Source organism: Suncus etruscus, chromosome 13 (assembly GCF_024139225.1).
Source record: "Suncus etruscus isolate mSunEtr1 chromosome 13, mSunEtr1.pri.cur, whole genome shotgun sequence".
NCBI lineage: Eukaryota > Metazoa > Chordata > Mammalia > Eulipotyphla > Soricidae > Suncus > Suncus etruscus.
This window is the reverse complement of record NC_064860.1, coordinates 16,702,186-16,721,237: the sequence shown is the minus strand read 5'-3', so window position 1 is coordinate 16,721,237 and position 19,052 is coordinate 16,702,186. Positions and strand designations below refer to the sequence as shown.

The following is a 19,052-nucleotide window of genomic DNA, read 5'->3' as shown; positions in this document are numbered from 1 at the left end:
AGCAATAGCACAGCAGTAGGATGTTTGCCTTGCATGCAGCTGATCCAGGACGGACAGTGGTTTGAATCCCAGTATCCCATATGATCTCCCATGTATGCCAGGGGCAATTTCTGAGCACAGAGCCAGAAGTAATCCCTGAGCGCTGCCGGGTGTGACCCCCCAAAAATAAACTTGAAAGTTTACCTTTTTTGTTGTTTTATTTGTTTGATTGTTTTGTTGTCTTTTTTTTTGGGGGGGGGTCACACCTGACAGCCCTCAGGGGTTACTCCTGGCTCTATGCTCAGAAATCACTCCAGGCAGGCTCAGGGGACCATATGGGATGCCAGAATTTGAACCACTGTCCTGCATGCAAGGCAAACACCTTACCTCCATGCTATCTCTCTGGCCTCTGTTTGTTTGTTTTATGAACCATACCCACAGTGTTCAGGGGATTGAATCTGGGTCCGGTATATGGAAAGCAAGCTCCCTATTTTGATGAACCAAAGCAAGAATAACCAAAAGAAGCCTTTATTTACACTTTGTACACAGTCACTTTGTCTCCACTAAGGCGTCTCTCCCTGCTATACATCCGTGTAATCATAGTAGATGCGCACCTCGGACCTCCGGACACTCTGCAGGGATCTAATGCTTTCGCTCCTGGTTCTGATGTTGGATTTCTTGAAGAGCCTCCTTGAAAAGGACTTGCACATGAAGAAGTAAATGATGGGGTCCAGGCACACGTTGCAGGCTGACAAGAAAAGCGTCATTTCCTTGCCATAGTACAGGAGCTTATGTGCCGACTCATCCAGGAGACGGTCCAAGTGGGCAAAGGTGAAGGGAATGCGGCACAAGTGATAAGGCAGGAAGCAGGTAAAGAACACGGCCACTACTACCCGGATGCTCTGGTTGTGTTTCCGCTTCCTGCTCGACTGGCTGATGAACTGCCGGCTGGATTTGTGGATGTACCTGGAGATAGCAATGTAGCAGCCAATAAGGATGACCAGCACGGTCACAAAGAGGCAACTGTTGATGTAGACTACAGCTGTGTGCCACTGGCGCCCCAGTGGACTCTTGAGTCTCATGCATTCATGCATGTTGTCCTGAGTGGGCTGGACGTTTGTGAGGATGACATTGGGCAGTGCCAGCAGGGCCATGGTCACCCAGACACAGATGGACAGGCCCTTGGTGAAGGCCACACTGTACATGCGAGAGTCCCCAAATGGCTTGACCACCTTCAGGTAGCGGTCAATGCTTATGAGGCCCAGGAATACAATGGAGGTGTACATGTTGGCATAGAACAGCACCGAAGTATATCGGCAGAGGATAGGTTTGAGGACCCAGGATCCTAGCCCCGCGTCATGCACAATCCGGAAGGGGAAGGTCAGAGTCATCAACAGATCCGCCACCACGATGTTCTTGAGGTAGAGGATGAAGCTGGTCTTGTTGTGGATGTGGAAGAAGATCCACACAGCCAAACCATTGAGCAGTAGGCTGGCCACAAATATGATGAGATACAGTGCCGGCAGCACGATGCTGTCAAACTCACTGCGGGCTGTGCTGTTCCACCCCCAACCCTGGCTCGAGTTGCTGTGCAGCTCAGAATCTGTGGGATAAGCAGGGAGGTATCACCGCCATAGTTCAAACACTTCACAGACCATCAGGTGCCCATCCCCACTTTCTGAATGGAACTCTACTGGTTTGGATGCACTAAAAACAGGCCTTTTGCAAGGGGCCCGGAGGATAGTTCTGGGGTTGAGGTGTGCATCTTGTGTGTGGCCAACTCTAGTTTCATCTCAAGTCCCATAGGTCCCCACAAAAAAACAAAACAAAACAAAAAACAATAAACAGGTAGTCCTCAACTAGCACTGGCCCAATTTAGGGCATTGTTTGTTCAAATATCCTAGCCAGATAATAGCAATTACCCTTGTTAATAATAAAACCTTGTTAACTTTCAGAAGAAGCATGGTTCAAAATCTCTACCACCCCAGGGCTGGAGAGATAGCACGGCAGTAGAGCGTTTGCCTTACACACAGCCTACCCAGGAAGGATGGTGGTTTGAATCTTGGCATTCCATATGGTCCCTCATGCCTGCCAGGAGCAATTTCTGAGCACAGAGCCAGGAGGAACCCCTGAGCGCTGCCAGGTGTAATCCAAAACCAAAATAACAAACAAAAAAAGAACCTCTACCACCCCACCCTCTCACTTAATAGATGAACTTGGTTTTTGATCTGGTTGATGAGTCTATACAGTGATAACAGACCTGTACCCCTACCTCAGGACTGCATGTACCACCACTTTCTTGATTCTGCCCTGTTCCCCCAAAAACTGGTCCACACCAGCTCCAATTTAGGAGCCATCAAAGGCAGAAGAGAGGCCCCTTTCTGGGATCTGAGCAGTGACTTTGGGCAGAAGAATTCTTCTGTTTAGGGCTCTTTCCCACCTGCAATGCAGCCCCTCCAAATCTTCATGCTTCTGCATTGCTACCCGGGGCCCTTCTGGCTGCTCTCCTTTACACACAATTCCTTTCATGGGTCTCCCTCCCCTCAGTCATGTTTCATCATATAAAACATGAAACATGGTGAATGTAGGAAAGCAGGGGTCAGCTGGGAGACTTGAACTCTTAACACAATTTGCAAGGGAGCTTTTTTTGGATGTAACATAATAAGGAAGGTTGTTTTCTGAATTTTCTCTTCTTCGCTAGCTTCCTAATGACATTTGCTCTCCTCATGGCTATTATGTTTGATTGTGACTGTCCCCAGTTCCTCTCCGCCCTCACCCCCAGGGAAGGGCATGAATTTAACCCTCTGCGATGGGCTGCTTGGCCTAGAGTCTGCTTCCCTGCTTTGAAGAAGTGAAACAGAGAAGACAGTTTTGATGATCATAATCCAAAGAACAGGTTCTTAATTTGCTGCCTGAAAGTTAAGTGCAGGTTATTCCTCAGTAACCACCTTATCCTCTTTCTAATTCTTCACTTTTTTTATTTCATTGCAGGGAGTGTTTTTAAAAACTGGTTTTCCTGGCTCACAGGTCTTGAAGCCAGACTAGTAATTTATACCTGGCCGAGCCTGTTGGGATGAGCTCTGGAGATTTAAACTTCGCAGGTCAAAAAAAACCTGATTCAGCTGCTTGCTGGAGTCCTCATGGCCAGTATAGAAAGGAAGGCCCAGAGCCATGTCACATAAGCCCTTTCTGACTCCACCATGTGCTCTGCCCTCCCTGTGACTTCTCCACCCAAAAGGATCCAGTACCACCTGTGCTTTTTAGAGAGGCTTCTGGGATGTGTCCTGTGCCTGACCGTGGGTCTCTGCTTGAATTCTTCCCCCTCAGCTAGATTACAGCAGCCACTTTGCTTTCACCCAGATGCCATCCTTGGGGGTACAGAGAGAGGCTGGTGTGTTCTCCTAGAGGTTAGACACATCACCATGGGCCAGAGAGGTGAACAGGGAAGGCACGAGCAGAGCAGCCAGCCCAGGTTTGATCCCTAGCATCATTGATGATCTTCCTGAGCATCACTAGGCTTCATTCACTCCTGAGCACGCAGCCTGGAATGATCCCTGACCTCCACTCAGGTGGTATGACCCCACCTCGCCCCCCTCCCCCCAAAAAGTGTCCAACCAGGAGACAAAATTGGTCTGGTCTCCCCTCAAGAACTTGCTCTGTTTTGCTTTTATTTTTTATTTGTTTTGTTTTGTTTTGTTTTGGTTCTCTGTTTTTTCTTTTGGTTTGGAGGATATATCTGGCAGTGCTCAGAAGCTACTCCTGACACAGTGCTCTGAGACTGTGCTGCCAGCTACTGAACCTGGACTTCCCTCATTCATCAACCCAATGAGCTATATCCTGGCCCTCCTACAGTTGTCAAAGCCCCTTGGAGTTTCAGGGCATGCACGCCATCCCTGGCCTAACACAAACCCTCTGGTTCCGCTGTGCCTGGCCACCACCCAACAGAAGAATTGGGACTCACAGGCTGGCCTCAAGCTATTTTATATGTGTTTGGTCTATTGCTACAGTATATTTAAATGTCCCATGTCTCGATGGGTAATTTTGCTTTTTGGTATCTTGGACCCACTTTAGTGTTCAGGGTCTTGATTCTGGTAATGCTCTAGAACCAAGTGGTACAGGAGATATAGCGTGTCTGTATTCAATCTATGGTCTTTCTGCTTCAGCAGAAGGTTTTCTCTTCTTATTGCCTCTCTGATGGGTGTCACTGGCAGGCATTGTTTATGTCTGCCCAGCTCACAACTGAACTGGCTCAGAGGACCTCGTTCTCTCTTGATTTCGGACCGCTCACTGCTTGTGGCATTGGGATTTAGCGTGTCAGGTTTAGCCTTTTGGATGTAATTCTTCAGGCCCATCTTGGTCTGGCTCCCAACCTCATTCACAGAGTCCCCATTCACCACACAGCCTCTTCAGATTAGTGGCTAAAGCCTGTTAGGGGTTATTTTATAAAATGACACAGTAAGAGAGGAAAGAGGTTTCAGAGGAACAGGAGAAACTGCTGTGGACAACCCTGGAGAGTTTCTGACTTCATAGAAATCCCAAGGCTGATGTGGAAGGAAGGATCTGGCCAGTTCTTTTCTGCCTGCCACCCACCTGGCCCACTGCTCCCTGCCCACCACCCCAGGCCTGCCTCAGCCCATGGGCGTGCTCGGAAATGCTCTCACCAGCTCTTCCTGGCTGGCACAGGGTGTCTTGGCAAGAGGGAGCTGAAGAGCCTGGGGGCTTGTGGGGGCACAGTTAGGAGCATCCACCCCCACCCCAGTCTACATACCAGCTTCCTGCTGGCCTCGTTTCCTGGGATGCATTTCCTCATGGAACTGGGTGATGAGCAATAAACCAGGTGAAAGTTTCCTCTTGTGCTCTGCCTCCCCTGGTTCCTTCTCATCAGTGGAGGCACTTAGAGAACTAGTTTAGCTTTTGCCACCATTTTCTCACCATAGCCCCATCCCCGTTCTACTAGTTGGGCCCCCCTTTTGTGGGATTCTTATGGAAGGCCCCATTAGACTATGCAGGGGACCATACACTCCCCAACTGAGAAATGCTGCCTCGGATCCAAGTGAATTATCCTTTCAATCATGTGTGGATGTGATTTGTATGTTAGGTAGATGTGTGTGTGTGTGTGTGTGTGTGTGTGTGTGTGTGTGTGTGTGTGTGTATTGGATACTCTCACTATGAGCATGCATGCACAGTCTGAACCCCAAAATGCCTAAGAGTGCTTGTGGGAGCTATGGTCTGCTCTGAATCACCATTTCTCCCTTACCTGGTAATTTTGCCAGGGTCAAATTGAGCCCCATTCTTCAGTGATGTTGATCTGGATGCACAAAGTTGTGTCAGGAGATGCTGGAGGCCAAGGCAGAGAGGGCTGCAACATAGGCCGTGCCTGGTCTGGATTCTGGGAGAAGAGAGAAGAGTCAAGAAGGAATTCCAAGGTGTGGCATTTTGGTCTCTCCCATGAAACCTATGAGCACCTGTGTGTGTGTGTGTGTGTGTGTGTGTGTGTGTGTGTGTGTGTGTGTGTGTGTATCTGTCTTTCTGTCTCTGGGCCTCCATGATTCATTCTGTTGGCTCTGAGCTCTATGGCCACCCAATCTAGTCTTCTCGATCCTCTTCAGCCCCCAGGAGTGGGGCTGCCCTTGACACTGCTGTCTGGGCTGGGAGAAAGCTGCTTCCTAGGCTTGTGACTCAGTGTCCTCATCTATGCCATGACTCAGTGTCCCCATATGTGCCCTGGAAGTAATGAGCACCCTCAAGGTTATCAGAGAGCATTTGTTCTATCTCCACTTGGCCTGAGGGACCATTGGTTGGGCACTCAGCAGAACCCAGGCCAAGAGTGAACTCGGGGCAAATTAGCTCACACCTTTCTGGTCCTGCAACCCTGCTTTGCTTTTTCTTCCCCTTCTTTTGTTTCGTTTTGTTTTGTTTTGGTGCTGCACCCAGCTAGAAGGGTGACACCTGGATGTGAAAAAATATGAACCCCATATAGTTTTCGTTTTTATGTTTTAATTTTAGGGGATAGGACTTGGGTGGAATTACATATCATGTTAACTTGAACCCAGGTTAACTACAGACAAGACAAGTGCCTTAATCTCTGTACTATCTCTCTGAATTTGCTTTACCCTTTAACGGAGCACAGATTATCACAGATTATGCCCCCTATGCTTGTGCCATACAGAACTGGAGATTATTTTATTCTTATAGTTGCTTTTAAAGCAAGCCTAAGTGTAGGCAAGAGTGGTGGAGTGTGTTGTCTTGGCCCTTTCCTGAGTCTCTGCTACAGTGCCTGTGAGTCATGCGCTTGCTTGAAGAACTTGTATCTACATGACAGTGATGTTGGGGATCCCAGACACCAACTCCCACAGAATGCTACTTGCTATATGGCCGCATCAAACAAACAGCCTCAGGTCTAGAGCAGACTCTGTCCTGAGGCAACCCCATGCCTTGGGTAAGGTGTTCATTAAACCTGGGTGGGCTTAGCCTATTTTTAATTTCTGGGCTTCCTCCTCACTGACCAGCTCTCCAACTTCTACTAGTTCCCCTGCCTTTTCTGGAAATTGTCAGGATCCCTAAAAAAATAGGAAGGGGGCTGGAGAGATAGCACAGTGATAAGGTGTTTGCCTTGTAGATGGCCAACCAGGGATGGTCCCCGATTCGATTCCCAGCATTCCATATGGTCCCCCAAGCCTGTTGGGAGTGATTTCTGAATACAGAGGCCAGGAGTAACCCCTGAGTGCTGCTGAGTGTGGCCCAACAACAACAATATCCAGAAAAGGGGACTCAGATTCATAGAGTTTCTTCATCTTTGGTCACTAGAGTCTCATTAAGAATTCTTGTCGGGGCTGGAGAGATAGCACAGCGTTAGGGTATTTGCCTTGCAAGCAGCCAACCCAGAACCACTGGTGGTTTGAATCTTGGCATCCCATATGGTCCCCAGTGCCTGCCAGGAGCGATTTCTGAGCAGAAAGCCAGGAGTAACCCCTGGGCGCTTTGATTTCAGGCACTACATATGAATCCCCTAAATCCCTGCCAGGAGTGATCCCTAAGTGCAAAGCCAGGAATAAATCTTGAGTCCACAGGAAGTGACCTAATCCCTGCCAATAGTAAAATGAAACCAAACACTGGGCCGGAGAGATAGCATGGAGGTAAGGCATTTGCCTTTCATACAGAAGGACAATGGTTCAAATCCCGGCATATCCTATATGGTCCCCCGAACCTGCCAGGGGCAATTTCTGAGCATAGAGCCAGGAGTAACCCCTGAGCGCTGCCGGGTGTAACACCCCCCCCCAAACCAAACAAACAAAATGAAACCAAACACAAAATGGCAGCAAATTTTGTATGTTTACTCAGGGGTTACTCCTGGCTCTACAATCAGAATTTACTTTTGGCAGGCTTGGGCACCATATAGGATGTCAGGGATCTAAAAGCTGGGTAGACTGCATGCAAGGCAAGCGCCCTTCATGGCATACTATCACTCTGATCCCAAAATGACAGCAACTTAAGAAAAAGAAAGTTCACGTCATTTAATGCTCATCTGAGATGTCTCTGTATTTTTTTGCAATGACACTGTTCTTTCCATCTTCATGGCATGACTAGGAACAAATGATGACATTAGGTTTGCTTGGCAGGTATGATATCTTTGCTAAACCTAGCTTCTCAGGCTCTCTAAGTCTCCCTATCAAAATACTAATAGCCCTTGAGTGGGTGACGAACCCTGAAATACTTATACCGTGCTTTCCTTCAGCAGTGTATCTGCTCTCTGTGCAAGGAACATATGTGTACATAACATTTCTGATAAATGTCAGACTATCAGCACTAGTCAAAGAAAACAACTCAGATTTAAAAAATTATCTAGGGGCTGGGAACTTGTACATGGTGAAGGCGCATGCCTGGCATGCATCTGACCCAGGCTCAGCTCCTAGCTCCATATGATCTCCAAGCATCATGTGATACAGGTCTGGAGGCACCCTCCAGTCTTCTCATTGAACCACTAGCCTAGTTGATCAAGAATCACTGGCAGAGGTGCTGGAGAGATAGCATGGAGGTAAGGCGTTTGCCTTGCATGCAGAAGGTTGGTGGTTCAAATCCTGGCATCCCAAATGGTCCCCCGAGCCTGCCAGGAGCGATTTCTGAGCATAGGGCCAGGAGTAACCCCTGAGAGCTGCCGGGTGTGACCCCCACCAAAAAAAATGGGAAAAAAAATCACTGGCAGAGGCCACCCTGGCCTTCTGTGTGCCTCTTGGGAGAATGCCCAAAAAAAGATCAAAGGATTTGTAAACACTTCACCAAGAACACATGAAATAATGCCAACTGCATTAGTTAGGGAAATTCAGAAATTAGCTTTTTCCCACGGGTAGTGTGGCTATAAATAAAGAAGATAGGAGTAAGCTCTGCCACAGGTAAGGAGACACAGGAACCTCTGTGTGTTGCTGGTAGGAATTTTAAGAGGTGGGTAGTTTCTTAGAAAGCCAAACCTAAAATTACCTTGTGAGCCAGGGACGCCCTCATGGGTCTCTGCCTGGGAGAAACGAGAGTGACGGGCCTCTGTAGAGACTCGCAGCAGAGGTTTCCAGCAGCTTGGGTCACAGTGACTATGTTTGGCCTGATCCAGGTGGGGAATGAGAAAACTGAGCGGGAAGATGAATGCACCTCCAAAGCATAGTTTTGCTAGAGAGAAGACAGATATAAGGGCCAGAGCAATAGTATAGCAGATAGGGTTGCTTGTCTGGCATGCAGTTGACCTGGGTTCAATCCACAGCATCCCATATGGTACCCTGAGTCCCGCCAGGAGTAGCCCCTGAGCACTGGTCTCAAGGATTTGCCTCTGAATTCCTCTTGAAAAGACATTACTTTTTAATGTATCTTCATTTTGTTTTTGTTTTTGGGCCATACCCTGGTGAGGCTTAGGGGTTACCCCTTGCTATGTGCTCAGAAATCGCTCCTGGCTTGGGGGACCATATGGGTTGCCAGGTGATCAAACTGCAGTTCGTCCTAGGCTAGTGCGGGCAAGGTAGATGCCCTACTGCTTGCGCCACCACTCTGGCCCCATGTGTGCTCATTTTTTTTTGGGGGGTTTTCGGGCCACACCCAGCGGTGCTCAGGGGTTACTCCTGGCTGTCTGCTCAGAAATAGCTCCTGGTAGGCACGGGGGACCATATGGAACACCGGGATTCGAACCAACCACCTTTGGTCCTGGATCGGCTGCTTGCAAGGCAAACGCTGCTGTGCTATCTCTCCGGGCCCATGTGTGTTCATTTTTAATTTAAAAACTTTTTTTATTTGGGGGCCCCAGTTGATAGTGCTCAAGGGTTATTCTTTCTGGCTCTGCACTCAAAGACCACTCCCCAGTGGTGCTCAGGGATCAATCATAGGATGCTAGGGATCATCATCATGGGATGCTAGGGATCAAACCTGGGTTGTCTTGTGCAAGGCAAATGCCCTACCTATTGTTCTGCTTGATACCTTGGGGCAGTGGTTCTCACACCTACAGTATGTCCTTGGCCCACAGAACCTGACCTCAATCACAAACCAGGAATTAGGAGCACTCCTGGTCGGACTGAAGATCATGGAGCATGGAAGCCAGAATTAGTTGGGTCCTAATCATTGAAGTACGTGGTAAAAGAGGGGATGGGGTGAGAGAATCTGCTCACCCTGTAATTAGCCTTCTGAGTCATTGGAACCATAATACCAGCTCTCTAGCAGCTTTATCTTTAACTAGCCTATATGCTTAGAAATGAAGTACTTTATAAATATTGGGTTCTGCTGTATTGTTCTTATTAATCCTTGCTAGAATGAAATGCTCCATTATGTCCCTGCGACTGAGAACAGCTCTGGCCTTGCTTTTAGCCCTCTGCCTCCCCTGCTTTAATACTTGTTCATACATTGGGTTGACCCCTTAGTTTCACTCTGTCCCCAACTTAGAAATACCTACCTGGCTGTCACTATCATCTGCCTCTTTTGTAAGGGTGTTTGCTGAGAAGCTATACTAGTATCAGACATGGCATTACCTGGCAGGCATTCAGAGTCTAGCTGTGGACCCAGAATCCAGTGAGTGCTAAGTATAGGGGAGAGGTTTGGAGGCTGTGGAATTCCAAGGGCAGCCTCTGAATTGGGGGCAGAGGTGCCAGGATAGCAAGGATGACACAAGGCAGGGTTTGTTGACAGCCTGATAGGGTCAGAGTGTGCTGAGTATCCCCTGAGAAAAATTATGGCCATGTCCCCATCGTTTGTAACATATTGGTTTATAATATATTTGGAGTATATGAAGGACTGAAGGGTGGAAGCATAGGTCAGACTCAGGTGCTGAGCAGTAAGACCAGGTATGGCCTCTGTGGCCAGTAGAGACAAGCAGTGTGTGGCTGTGTGTCGACAGTGGCTGCGTGTCACTCATCAGGACTAGCTGGGCCCTGGTGTGTCTTTGACTGACCTACAGGTAAGACTGAAGGCAGATCCCAGGCAGTGGTGGGATGGCTATAGTATCGTTGGTATTAAGCAGTGCAGGAAGGGGGTTGGTGCCTGAAGGGAAGGTTGTAGGCCCACCCCGAGAAGTGTCTTGTGAGAAAAGAGGATCTAAGAAAGGGGTATTCTCCCTTTCAGGTGACAGGCCCACACCTCAGACAGGACAGCCTCCTGTAACATGCTCCGTGTGTTGGGGTCAGAAGGTTGGACAACCCCCTTGGCAGTGATGAATTTGTGGTTGTGTAGGGAAGGATATAAACAACAGTGGTCTGGGAGAGGTAAGAAGGTGAAATATTGGCTCAGCTTCTTAAGGGTTTACACTTCCAGAACGGCTTTCTCTGTTGGCTTTAAGAAACCCTGTCCACAGGGTTGGAAAGAGGGGGGGAGGGAGGGAGAGAAAGAGAGAGAAGAAATAGAAAAAGGACCACCAAGCCCTACTTAATCCCTGGTACTGCACGTTCCCCTGAGCACTGCGAGGAGGTCCCTCTCTAGGACAGAGCCAGGGACAGCCTTTGAGCACTGGCCAGTGTGGTCCAGAACAAAGGAATGAAAATAAAGGTCCTATATAGTTAGCTCTGCATTTTCTCTCCGGGATCACTTACACCACCCACAAAACTGCCAGTTTGCCTAGCAAGGCAGGTCTTGGAGAGAATGTGGCCCATCCTTGGTGCATAACCAAGTGAATCAGTGTGATTAGACACAATTACTGTCCAACACTGTGACCTTGGCTACCCCACTCTCTTGACCTTCTGAGGCATCTCTCCTGCAGGGGACATCCTGGCCACTTGGGATCTAGCTAGTTGGACTTTCTTCCTATTTCCAAATCCTCCAGATGACACACTAGCACCAGTGGGAAGCAACCAGGCTGCCTGGTCTCTTCCAAGTTGCCCCCACTCACCTCCCAGCACCATGCGCACTAAATCAGAGATGATTTAGTTGGTCTGAGAGAATTCCCACTTCCAACAGTCCCAAAGGACTGGGGAGATGCTTACAGACTCTCTGGAGCCCTAATCTACCCTCCAAGCTACCAATGGAGTGGTGGTTACCCCTTTCTTGAGTGTCCAAATTCATCTAACCCAATGGGTAGTCCTCTACCGGCTCAGGACACTAGCTCACCCCTTCCCACTATCAGCAGCACTACATGACCAAACCTGGCCATTCTTCTCAGCCCACTCAGGCACTTCTCCAGAGGGCATGGGACCTCCCTAAGGAGCTGATCTGCAGGGCTCCAGCTCAGAGAAATTTTGCGCTTGAGGAAATTTAAGCCTCTGCCATAAGGACAGTTGCTATGTATTTTCCTAAAGTGAGTATTTTTATACAAATCTACTAAAATTAAATTAAAACTTCTCATAGAGGGATCAGGTTCTAGCCATTGTGTTGGGGCCCAGGCTGCTTTGGGGCTTCAGGAGGAGCCATTGGTGGTGCTTTGGCTCCATGCCTACCCTTTCCCTGTCTTGCCTGGAGCATCTCTGTCCGCCTCTCTACTCCCGCCTCCTCCCTGTGTGGGGTTGGACTGCATGGCCCAGTGCCTACGGGTGTTGTAAGAGGAACATTGCTTCAGCGTCTTGCTGCCTGGCTGACCTACCTGGTTCCTAGGCCTAGTCCTGCCTCGCCAGCTGAGCTCTGATGCCACCTCTCAGGAATGCGAGGTCTGTGGTAGGCTGGTTTCACAGCCATTCCTGAGGTTAGATGGTATCAAAGCTTCAGTCCTTTGGGTGGTATTTTTATTTCCAGCCACCCCTTGATGCCATCCTCTGACTGTTTTCTTAACTGTGTCACTAAGTTGGTGGTGGGGAACTGATTTCCAAGCTGAGGCTGGTGGGAAAGAATGACTTGAACTCAATGTTGCCTAGATCCTAAGCCTTGAGCTTCTTCCCAAATCTTGACTTTTACTTTAGGTCTTCAACTTCATTCCAGACCTTAACTTTCACCTTAACTTTGAACTTTACCCCAGACATTGACTTTCTCTTTAGACCTTAAACTTTATCCCAGCCATGACTTTCACCTTAGACCTTGAATTTCATATCCCAGACCCCAACTTTCTCTTTAGACCTTGAACTACATGATAGACCTTGACTTTCACTTTGCATGCATGGTATTGATTTTTGCCTCCTCTGAACTGGGTGACTGAGGTACTTTGTTATTCTTTCCCTGCCTACCCCCCCCCCCAAGTCAGGAAAGCCTGTAGTTCAGACTCATTATAATTCCTCTGCCTTGACTCACCTCACACACACACACAATCCACTCAGGATTTCTGTCAGACCTGGAGGGGACCCGAGCTGGGTCTTCATCCTTCTCCACTCTCCTTGAGTAAGGAACAAAAGACTGATTCTGGGGGTGATTGTGGAGGGCAGTCAGTGGAAGATGGGACCCAAGGCATTTTTTTCCCCCCGTTAACCTCCTGAGGGAACTGCTGACCAGAATACCACAGAGCTCATTTAGTTTGACCTGGATAGCATTGAAACTATCAGGAAATTTTACAAAAGAATCCAGACTTGGATTCTAAGTTGAAATTGAGAAAATGCAAGACTTCAGCAAGAACAACCAATGATGTCACTGCCTGTACTGTATGTGTGTGTTCCTGCCCCAGAAACAACCCCCACATCCCTGGGGGGGATACATAGTCCCCAAGGGTGCCATGCCAGCCTTCCCCCCCCCCTGCAAGATTCTCCCAGCTTTGGGCTGCTTTTCACAGTACCCGACTGCAGTGACTTGCCTCATGGGAACTCATTGGGAGTTCCCCTCTGTTGGGCTGTCTGTCTCTTCCCTTTGGATGTCTTCCTTGCTAGCTCCTGTTATTTGTTTGTTTGGTTTGTGGGTATTTTTTTTTGTCTCCATGACCAGAGAGTTCATGTCCCTTCTTAGTGACTGGAAGGAGAGGCCCAGTCCAGTTCAGTCTAGTCCAGTCCTTGGTGAGGGTAAGCTGGCATGGTTGATCTTCTCCGTCCTGGCTCTCTGTGGACATGAACTCTCAAGGTGGTCGAGAAAACCCAGCTCTGAAAGTCCAGGTAGAAGAACAGTCTGCATGGCGGGAGTGAGACTGGTGTCCTGGAGGGGTCCCTGGAAATCCGCTGACCCTCTAGGGAACTGGGAAGAGCAGGAAAGTGTCCCCTTCATATTCTCCTAGCATTAATGCCCAGGCAACCCTGATGCCAGCTGAAGGATGTACAGCAAGTGTGCCCTGCCAGGCCTGTAGGGACCAGAGCTGGCCCAGCCACCCTGTCTCACATGTGCCCATAGGCCTAAGATCCCCATGATAACAGCCCCGATACCCGCATTCAGTGCCAGGCCCCTGCCTGGTGCTTTCCCTTGGCTGATCTCCTTGGGTGTCTGCCCTCGATCCATCTACCACTGGAACTCTCAGCAGTTCAGGACTTTGGTCCTTTTTTTCTTTTGGACTGCTGCTGGGGAACAAATTCAGAGCCATGCACACATACAAGGGCTGCGCTCTGCTGCTGCTGCTGCTTGGTTCTTTCTCAGGAAATAAATCATGTGGGAACCCTCGGCGGGGGAAGCCCGGGGGGTGGGGGTGGGTGACCCACTGTCACTCCAGGCGTGTCTGTGCTGTTCTAGCTTGTAGATCATCTGTAATCTGAGTCTCTCCATTTAGACCTGTTGGGGGGGGGGGAGTTGTACAAGGAGGGCTGACATGTTTTCCAGCCCTGCTCTGCCCAGGGCCTTGGCAAAGAAACCGGTTCCCCTCAGTGGCACATCTCACTTCTTTCTGTAATGGAATTAGGTCAGTGTACACACAGAGGAGTTCATTAATGCTGTGGAGACTCCTGTGGTGGCACCCATTCTGCACCCACAGGTCTCTCAGGTGCCGCCCAGGGTGCTACAGAAGGAGGCCTGAGGACAGTCCTGCCTCCAGTTAGGTATTGGGGTCACATTAGACCCTCCATAGATTTTTTCCAGTGTATGCTTGTAATTATGTGTGGCTGTTTGTTTCATGTGTATCTAAGGATGTGTTTATAAATATATAGTCTAACTATAAGTTGCTATGTGCAGCAGGTAGCTATATGTATATAAATGTGTGTGCCTGAAAGTAATCGCCTGTCTGTATAAAAATGGTTATGCATAAGCAACTGTGAAAGTATGGGCAAGTAGCTATGTGTGTTTGTGTGTGTAACGTGAGTATGTGAGTGATTAAGCATAATTGTAACTGTGTGACTAGCTTGTGTATAAATATGTGTAAATAATGATGTAGTTCCTTGTTGAATAACTACATGCAGCAGCATGCATGTACACAGAGTAATTCTGTGTGCATATAATTGTGTGTGTCAGTAGCTGTATGTAGGTCTGTGTGTAGGTGTGAGTAGTTGTGAGTCTTTGTATATATGTAAGTAAGTAGCTATATGTGTATATGTCAGTAGCTATATGTAAGTCTGTGTAAATGTGTTTACGTGTGTGAATGTGTCAGTAGCTGTCTACAAGTCTGTGTGTTTCAGTACCTGTATGTGCGTCGTAGCTGTACATAAGGCATTCTGTGTCAGTAGCTGAATGTGTCTGTCTGTCAATAGCAATGCATATGTTTGCATGAATGATACATTTTCATCGGGAGTGTTTCCATGTGACCTGGCCTATAAGCTCTGGTCTGTGTCTCCCAGCCCAGTAGAAGCTTCTGCATGTCAATGCTGGTTCTCTACCTGGCCACTGTGGCACTGTGTTATGTTTCCTTCCTTGCCTCTTCTGCATACTGAGCTTTTGCCTCCCATGGCCCCTGCCCCACTCTACTCTGCAATCTGACACTATCTGCCCAGGCTTTTATTTGCTTTCAAAGAGTCCCTTTTGGTGCCAAGAGACAGTGCAGGAGTTATGATGCTTGCCTTGTGTGGCTGACCCTGCTTCACTCCCCTTTACTACATGGTCCCCCAGCCACTCCTGGGCGCAGCCCTGGGGGCCTTCTGTGCAGTAGAGTAGCCTGGGTTATCCCTAGCATCACACCCTCAAGCCCGAGCACTGACCTACCAGCCCACTTGGTCTTGGTGAGAATTTCCAGGAAGCCCCATCACACCACAGAAAGTTTCCTTTTTCCCCTTCAGAAGTGAAAGGCAGAACAGAGAAGGCAAATTGTTACTGGACTTTCCTCATGTACAACAGGGCTAGGAGCAGGAGGGAGGCTGGCTTGACACCCTGATCCCTGTTATCCTGGTTGCTTCTTTTACTTTATTTCTGGTTTGAGGCCACACCAGGCAGTTCTCAGGCCTTACTCAGGCTACTTATGTGCTGCCAGTGTTGAACCTGGGTTTGCCACATGTAAGCCCAGTGTCTCACCCCTTGAACTAAATCTTTGCATCCCTTTTGTTTCTGAAGGGAGGGATTAAGACCTAGATGGGGGTTGGATGGTACGAACGTAGCTTCAGAGCCTGTGTTTTTTGGTAAGATACAGCCAGGACAGCTCAAGGGGGTATAGAGGGCTGCAGTGAACTGAGACAGATTGTCTTGGCTGTCTCTTCTACCAGGGTCTGGGTTGTGTATGGCCCAGCCCCCAAACCATCTGATTTTGCAAGAAAACAAGTGTTCTGCAAGAACAGAAATTATGACTTTAGTGTTGATGAAACTTTGGCATATCAGATCCAGCTCCTTTCAGTTTAGAACTAGAAGCATTTCCTTTCTGTGGGGCTGCCCCTGCCTCTGTCTTTGGGTCAACCCAGCGTCTTGTCAGACCTGCAGCCATAGGAGCCACTCCCTCACTCTCACAAATATCCTTATGTTGGTTAAAGTGAGAGAGGTACAAGGGCAGCTTTGAGACAGTTGTTGGGTTTCGAAATCTTCTCAGCATAGCATCTGATTAGGCTTCAAAAGCTCCAGAAGTTTTAGAGTTCCCTTCCTCCTCCTCCTCTTCCTCCTCCTCCTCTCTTCTTCCTTTTCCCTTCCTCTGCCTCCTCATTTTCCTCCTCCACTTCCTCCTCCTCCTATGTTAGATTGGAAATGTTTCCTTGTCTTGGGTGCTCAGAGGCTAATCCTAAATCAGTGCTCAGGGGTCCAGGTGGTGGCAGGGATTAAACTCAAGCCTTCTGTATGTAAAGCATACACTCTAGCAGAAATATTTTCTGTAGGTCAGAAGGGCATTTTCTTGTGACTCACCAAATTGCCTAGCACTTGGGGAATTCTGCTGGTTTCCTGCTAGGGAGAAGCAGGCAAAATTTGAGAGTTGGCGCTTATTGGGAGATGAGGTGGCAAGAGAAACAGAAAGGAGCCATGTGTCTTGACCTCCACTTGGTCCCTGGGACCCTGGATGGCTAAGCCTGAATCCACTCATCGGGCCTCAGTTCTGTGGCTTCTGATCTGTTTTCTGTTTAAGGACTTAGGAGGGACAGTTCTTTCTCATGTGTGAGACTGGTGTTCCTTTTGGCCAGCCACTAGAGATCATCGTGGTCCCTATTTTCCTGTTTGTTGGACTAGAAATAGGCGGAAAGTAGACAGGATGTGATGCATTTATTGCACTAACCCCTCATGTGGCTTTTCATTTTACATCATTTCTTTCTTTCTCGTGCCCCATTTTTCCTACTTAAAATGCACTTGAACTTTCCAGTATTAAGCACCCTATCTACTACCTCAGTGTCTTTGTTTGTTGGGGAGTTGGGGGGTTGGGCAGGGGTGAATGGTTTTAAATAAATTACCATTGGGATCAGAGCGATAGCACCATGGCCCAGGTTTGATCCCAAGTATGGTCCTCTGAGCAATGCCACAAAGGTAATAAATTGAGCATATTGAAACGAGAGGTTCCTTGGATAATCTTGACAGAGCAGAGGCCAGCAGAGAGAAGCCTAATCCCCAGATGGGGATGAAGAAGGTTAGGACATGGATGAGGCCCTGAATGAGGACATGGGCAAGCACAAAAATAAGGACCTGTTTATACTGCTGTGCTGCTGGCAATTCTTTACAAGCTCATGAAGGACTGGAAGGGATGGGGAAGCCATTTTGTCCTTGGATGTTGGAGGGAATCTAATACATGCATGCTCGGACCTTGCTTGACTTTGCCAAGGGGTTGGGCACAAACCTGAGAGTATTTGGGGTAGCCTTTGGCACCCAAGTAGATACTTCTTTTGCCCATATTTTATGTAAATAGCAGGCTTAGAGTTTGAATGCCTGCTCTAATCTAGGAGAAAGGAAAACCTGAAGCCTGACATTCTGTTACAGTTTGCTTCCTTCAGAAGCCATTATTTTATGCCCTTTAGCTAATATAATTGTTACTTTTTTTTTCCTTTCTTTGGCCATGGTCAAGGCTTATTCTTGGCTATGCACTTCTGAACCATTCTTGGTAGTGCTTGGGGAACATATGAGATGTTAGGAACCAAATCAGGTCAGCTGTGCCTAAAGCAACTGCCCTACCCATTGTACTATATCTTTGGCCTCTGGTATAGTTCTTAAATTTTTGTGATGTCCACTTTGTTGTTTTTTTTTTCATTCAATGCAATACAAAAATCCTTTTACAACTTAATACTGGCACTAGAGACTTTGGATATAGTTCATGTCCTTAGCTTGTATAAAGCTACATTTGTACTGCTTTAAAATGCTTGTTTAGGGGCTGGAGTGATAGCACACTGGTAGGGCATTTGCCTTGCATGCAGCTAATCCAGGATCAACCTTCGTTCTATTCCCAGCATCCTATATGGTCCCCTGAACCAGGAGCGATGTCTGAGCGCATAGCCAGGAGTAACCCCTGAGCGTCACAGGTGTGGCCCAAAAAGCAAACAAACAAACAAACTAACTAAAATGCTTGTTTATAAGTGCAGGGTCTGCCAGCTGAGGGCAAAAGCCTTTGCTCACAGCCTGAGTGTTCTCTCATCATTTTTTTCTTTTGCTAGATCATGATTGCAGGTAGCATAAGGACCCTCGGAGGGTTGCTTTCTTGCTTTCTCTTAAGCCTTGGCTTTTCCCTCTGAAAACCATCCTGCTCAGTAACAAGTTCATAGACTTGCAGAGTTTCGCAACATGGTACCCTTGAGAAAAACATTCAGGTGGCTGAAAGCCATTAATATCTCCAACCCAAGGACATGCAAGCTTCAGACAGACTCCTCTCTGGGAAGTCAAGAACCCAGGGTTGCTCTCTGATTAAGATAGAAACAGTGCTATATAAGACAGTAGTCAGCGCTGGCAGGACAAGGCACTGATGATAAATCTGTGATCAGCTGCATTTCAATGCATCAAAGAGACAGTCAAGTCCAGTGGCAAACTCCTCCTGGAACAGGTTCCCTCCCCCCATCTAAAAAAAAAAAAGAGATGGAGGAAAATGCAGCCAAGGATACCAGGGCTAGGCATACAGGGATGGCAGCCACATCACCATGAGAGTGAGCCCTTGGCCAATGTTCTGAACCTACCAAGATTCAGCTTGCCCTGCTATAATATGAGATCACAGTGGTCACAAGAGTGTGTGTGTGTGTGGTGTGTGTGTGTGTGTATGTGTGTGTGTGTGTTCTAATGACACATTTAAGGTATGCATTGGTCTTGGTGCATATTGAGGACTATGGTCATTAGAATATTTGGGATAATTTGTGCTGTACAAGCATTGTTAAATATATGTCATTGAGATATTAGAAGTCTCCCTTTCTCAGTGCTCAAAATGGTGAGAAACGACTCTGGCAGATGAATTACAGAATGAGTAGCCGGGCATAAGCTCA

The 19,052-nt window shown here is 48.0% G+C and overlaps 2 protein-coding genes across 2 annotated transcripts in view; one reads left to right on the top strand and one right to left on the bottom strand.

Moving 5' to 3' along the window:
- Nucleotides 1-19,052, top strand: part of MED12L (mediator complex subunit 12L) — a 294,127-nt gene that overhangs the window by 168,382 nt on the left and 106,693 nt on the right.
- On the bottom strand, nt 561-5,270 carry GPR87 (G protein-coupled receptor 87). Its single transcript, XM_049785354.1, has 2 exons — nt 5,237-5,270; nt 561-1,582 (listed from the first exon to the last, which is right to left on the bottom strand). Exons 1-2 carry the CDS (start codon nt 5,268-5,270, stop codon nt 561-563), a joined length of 1,056 nt encoding a protein of 351 aa, XP_049641311.1.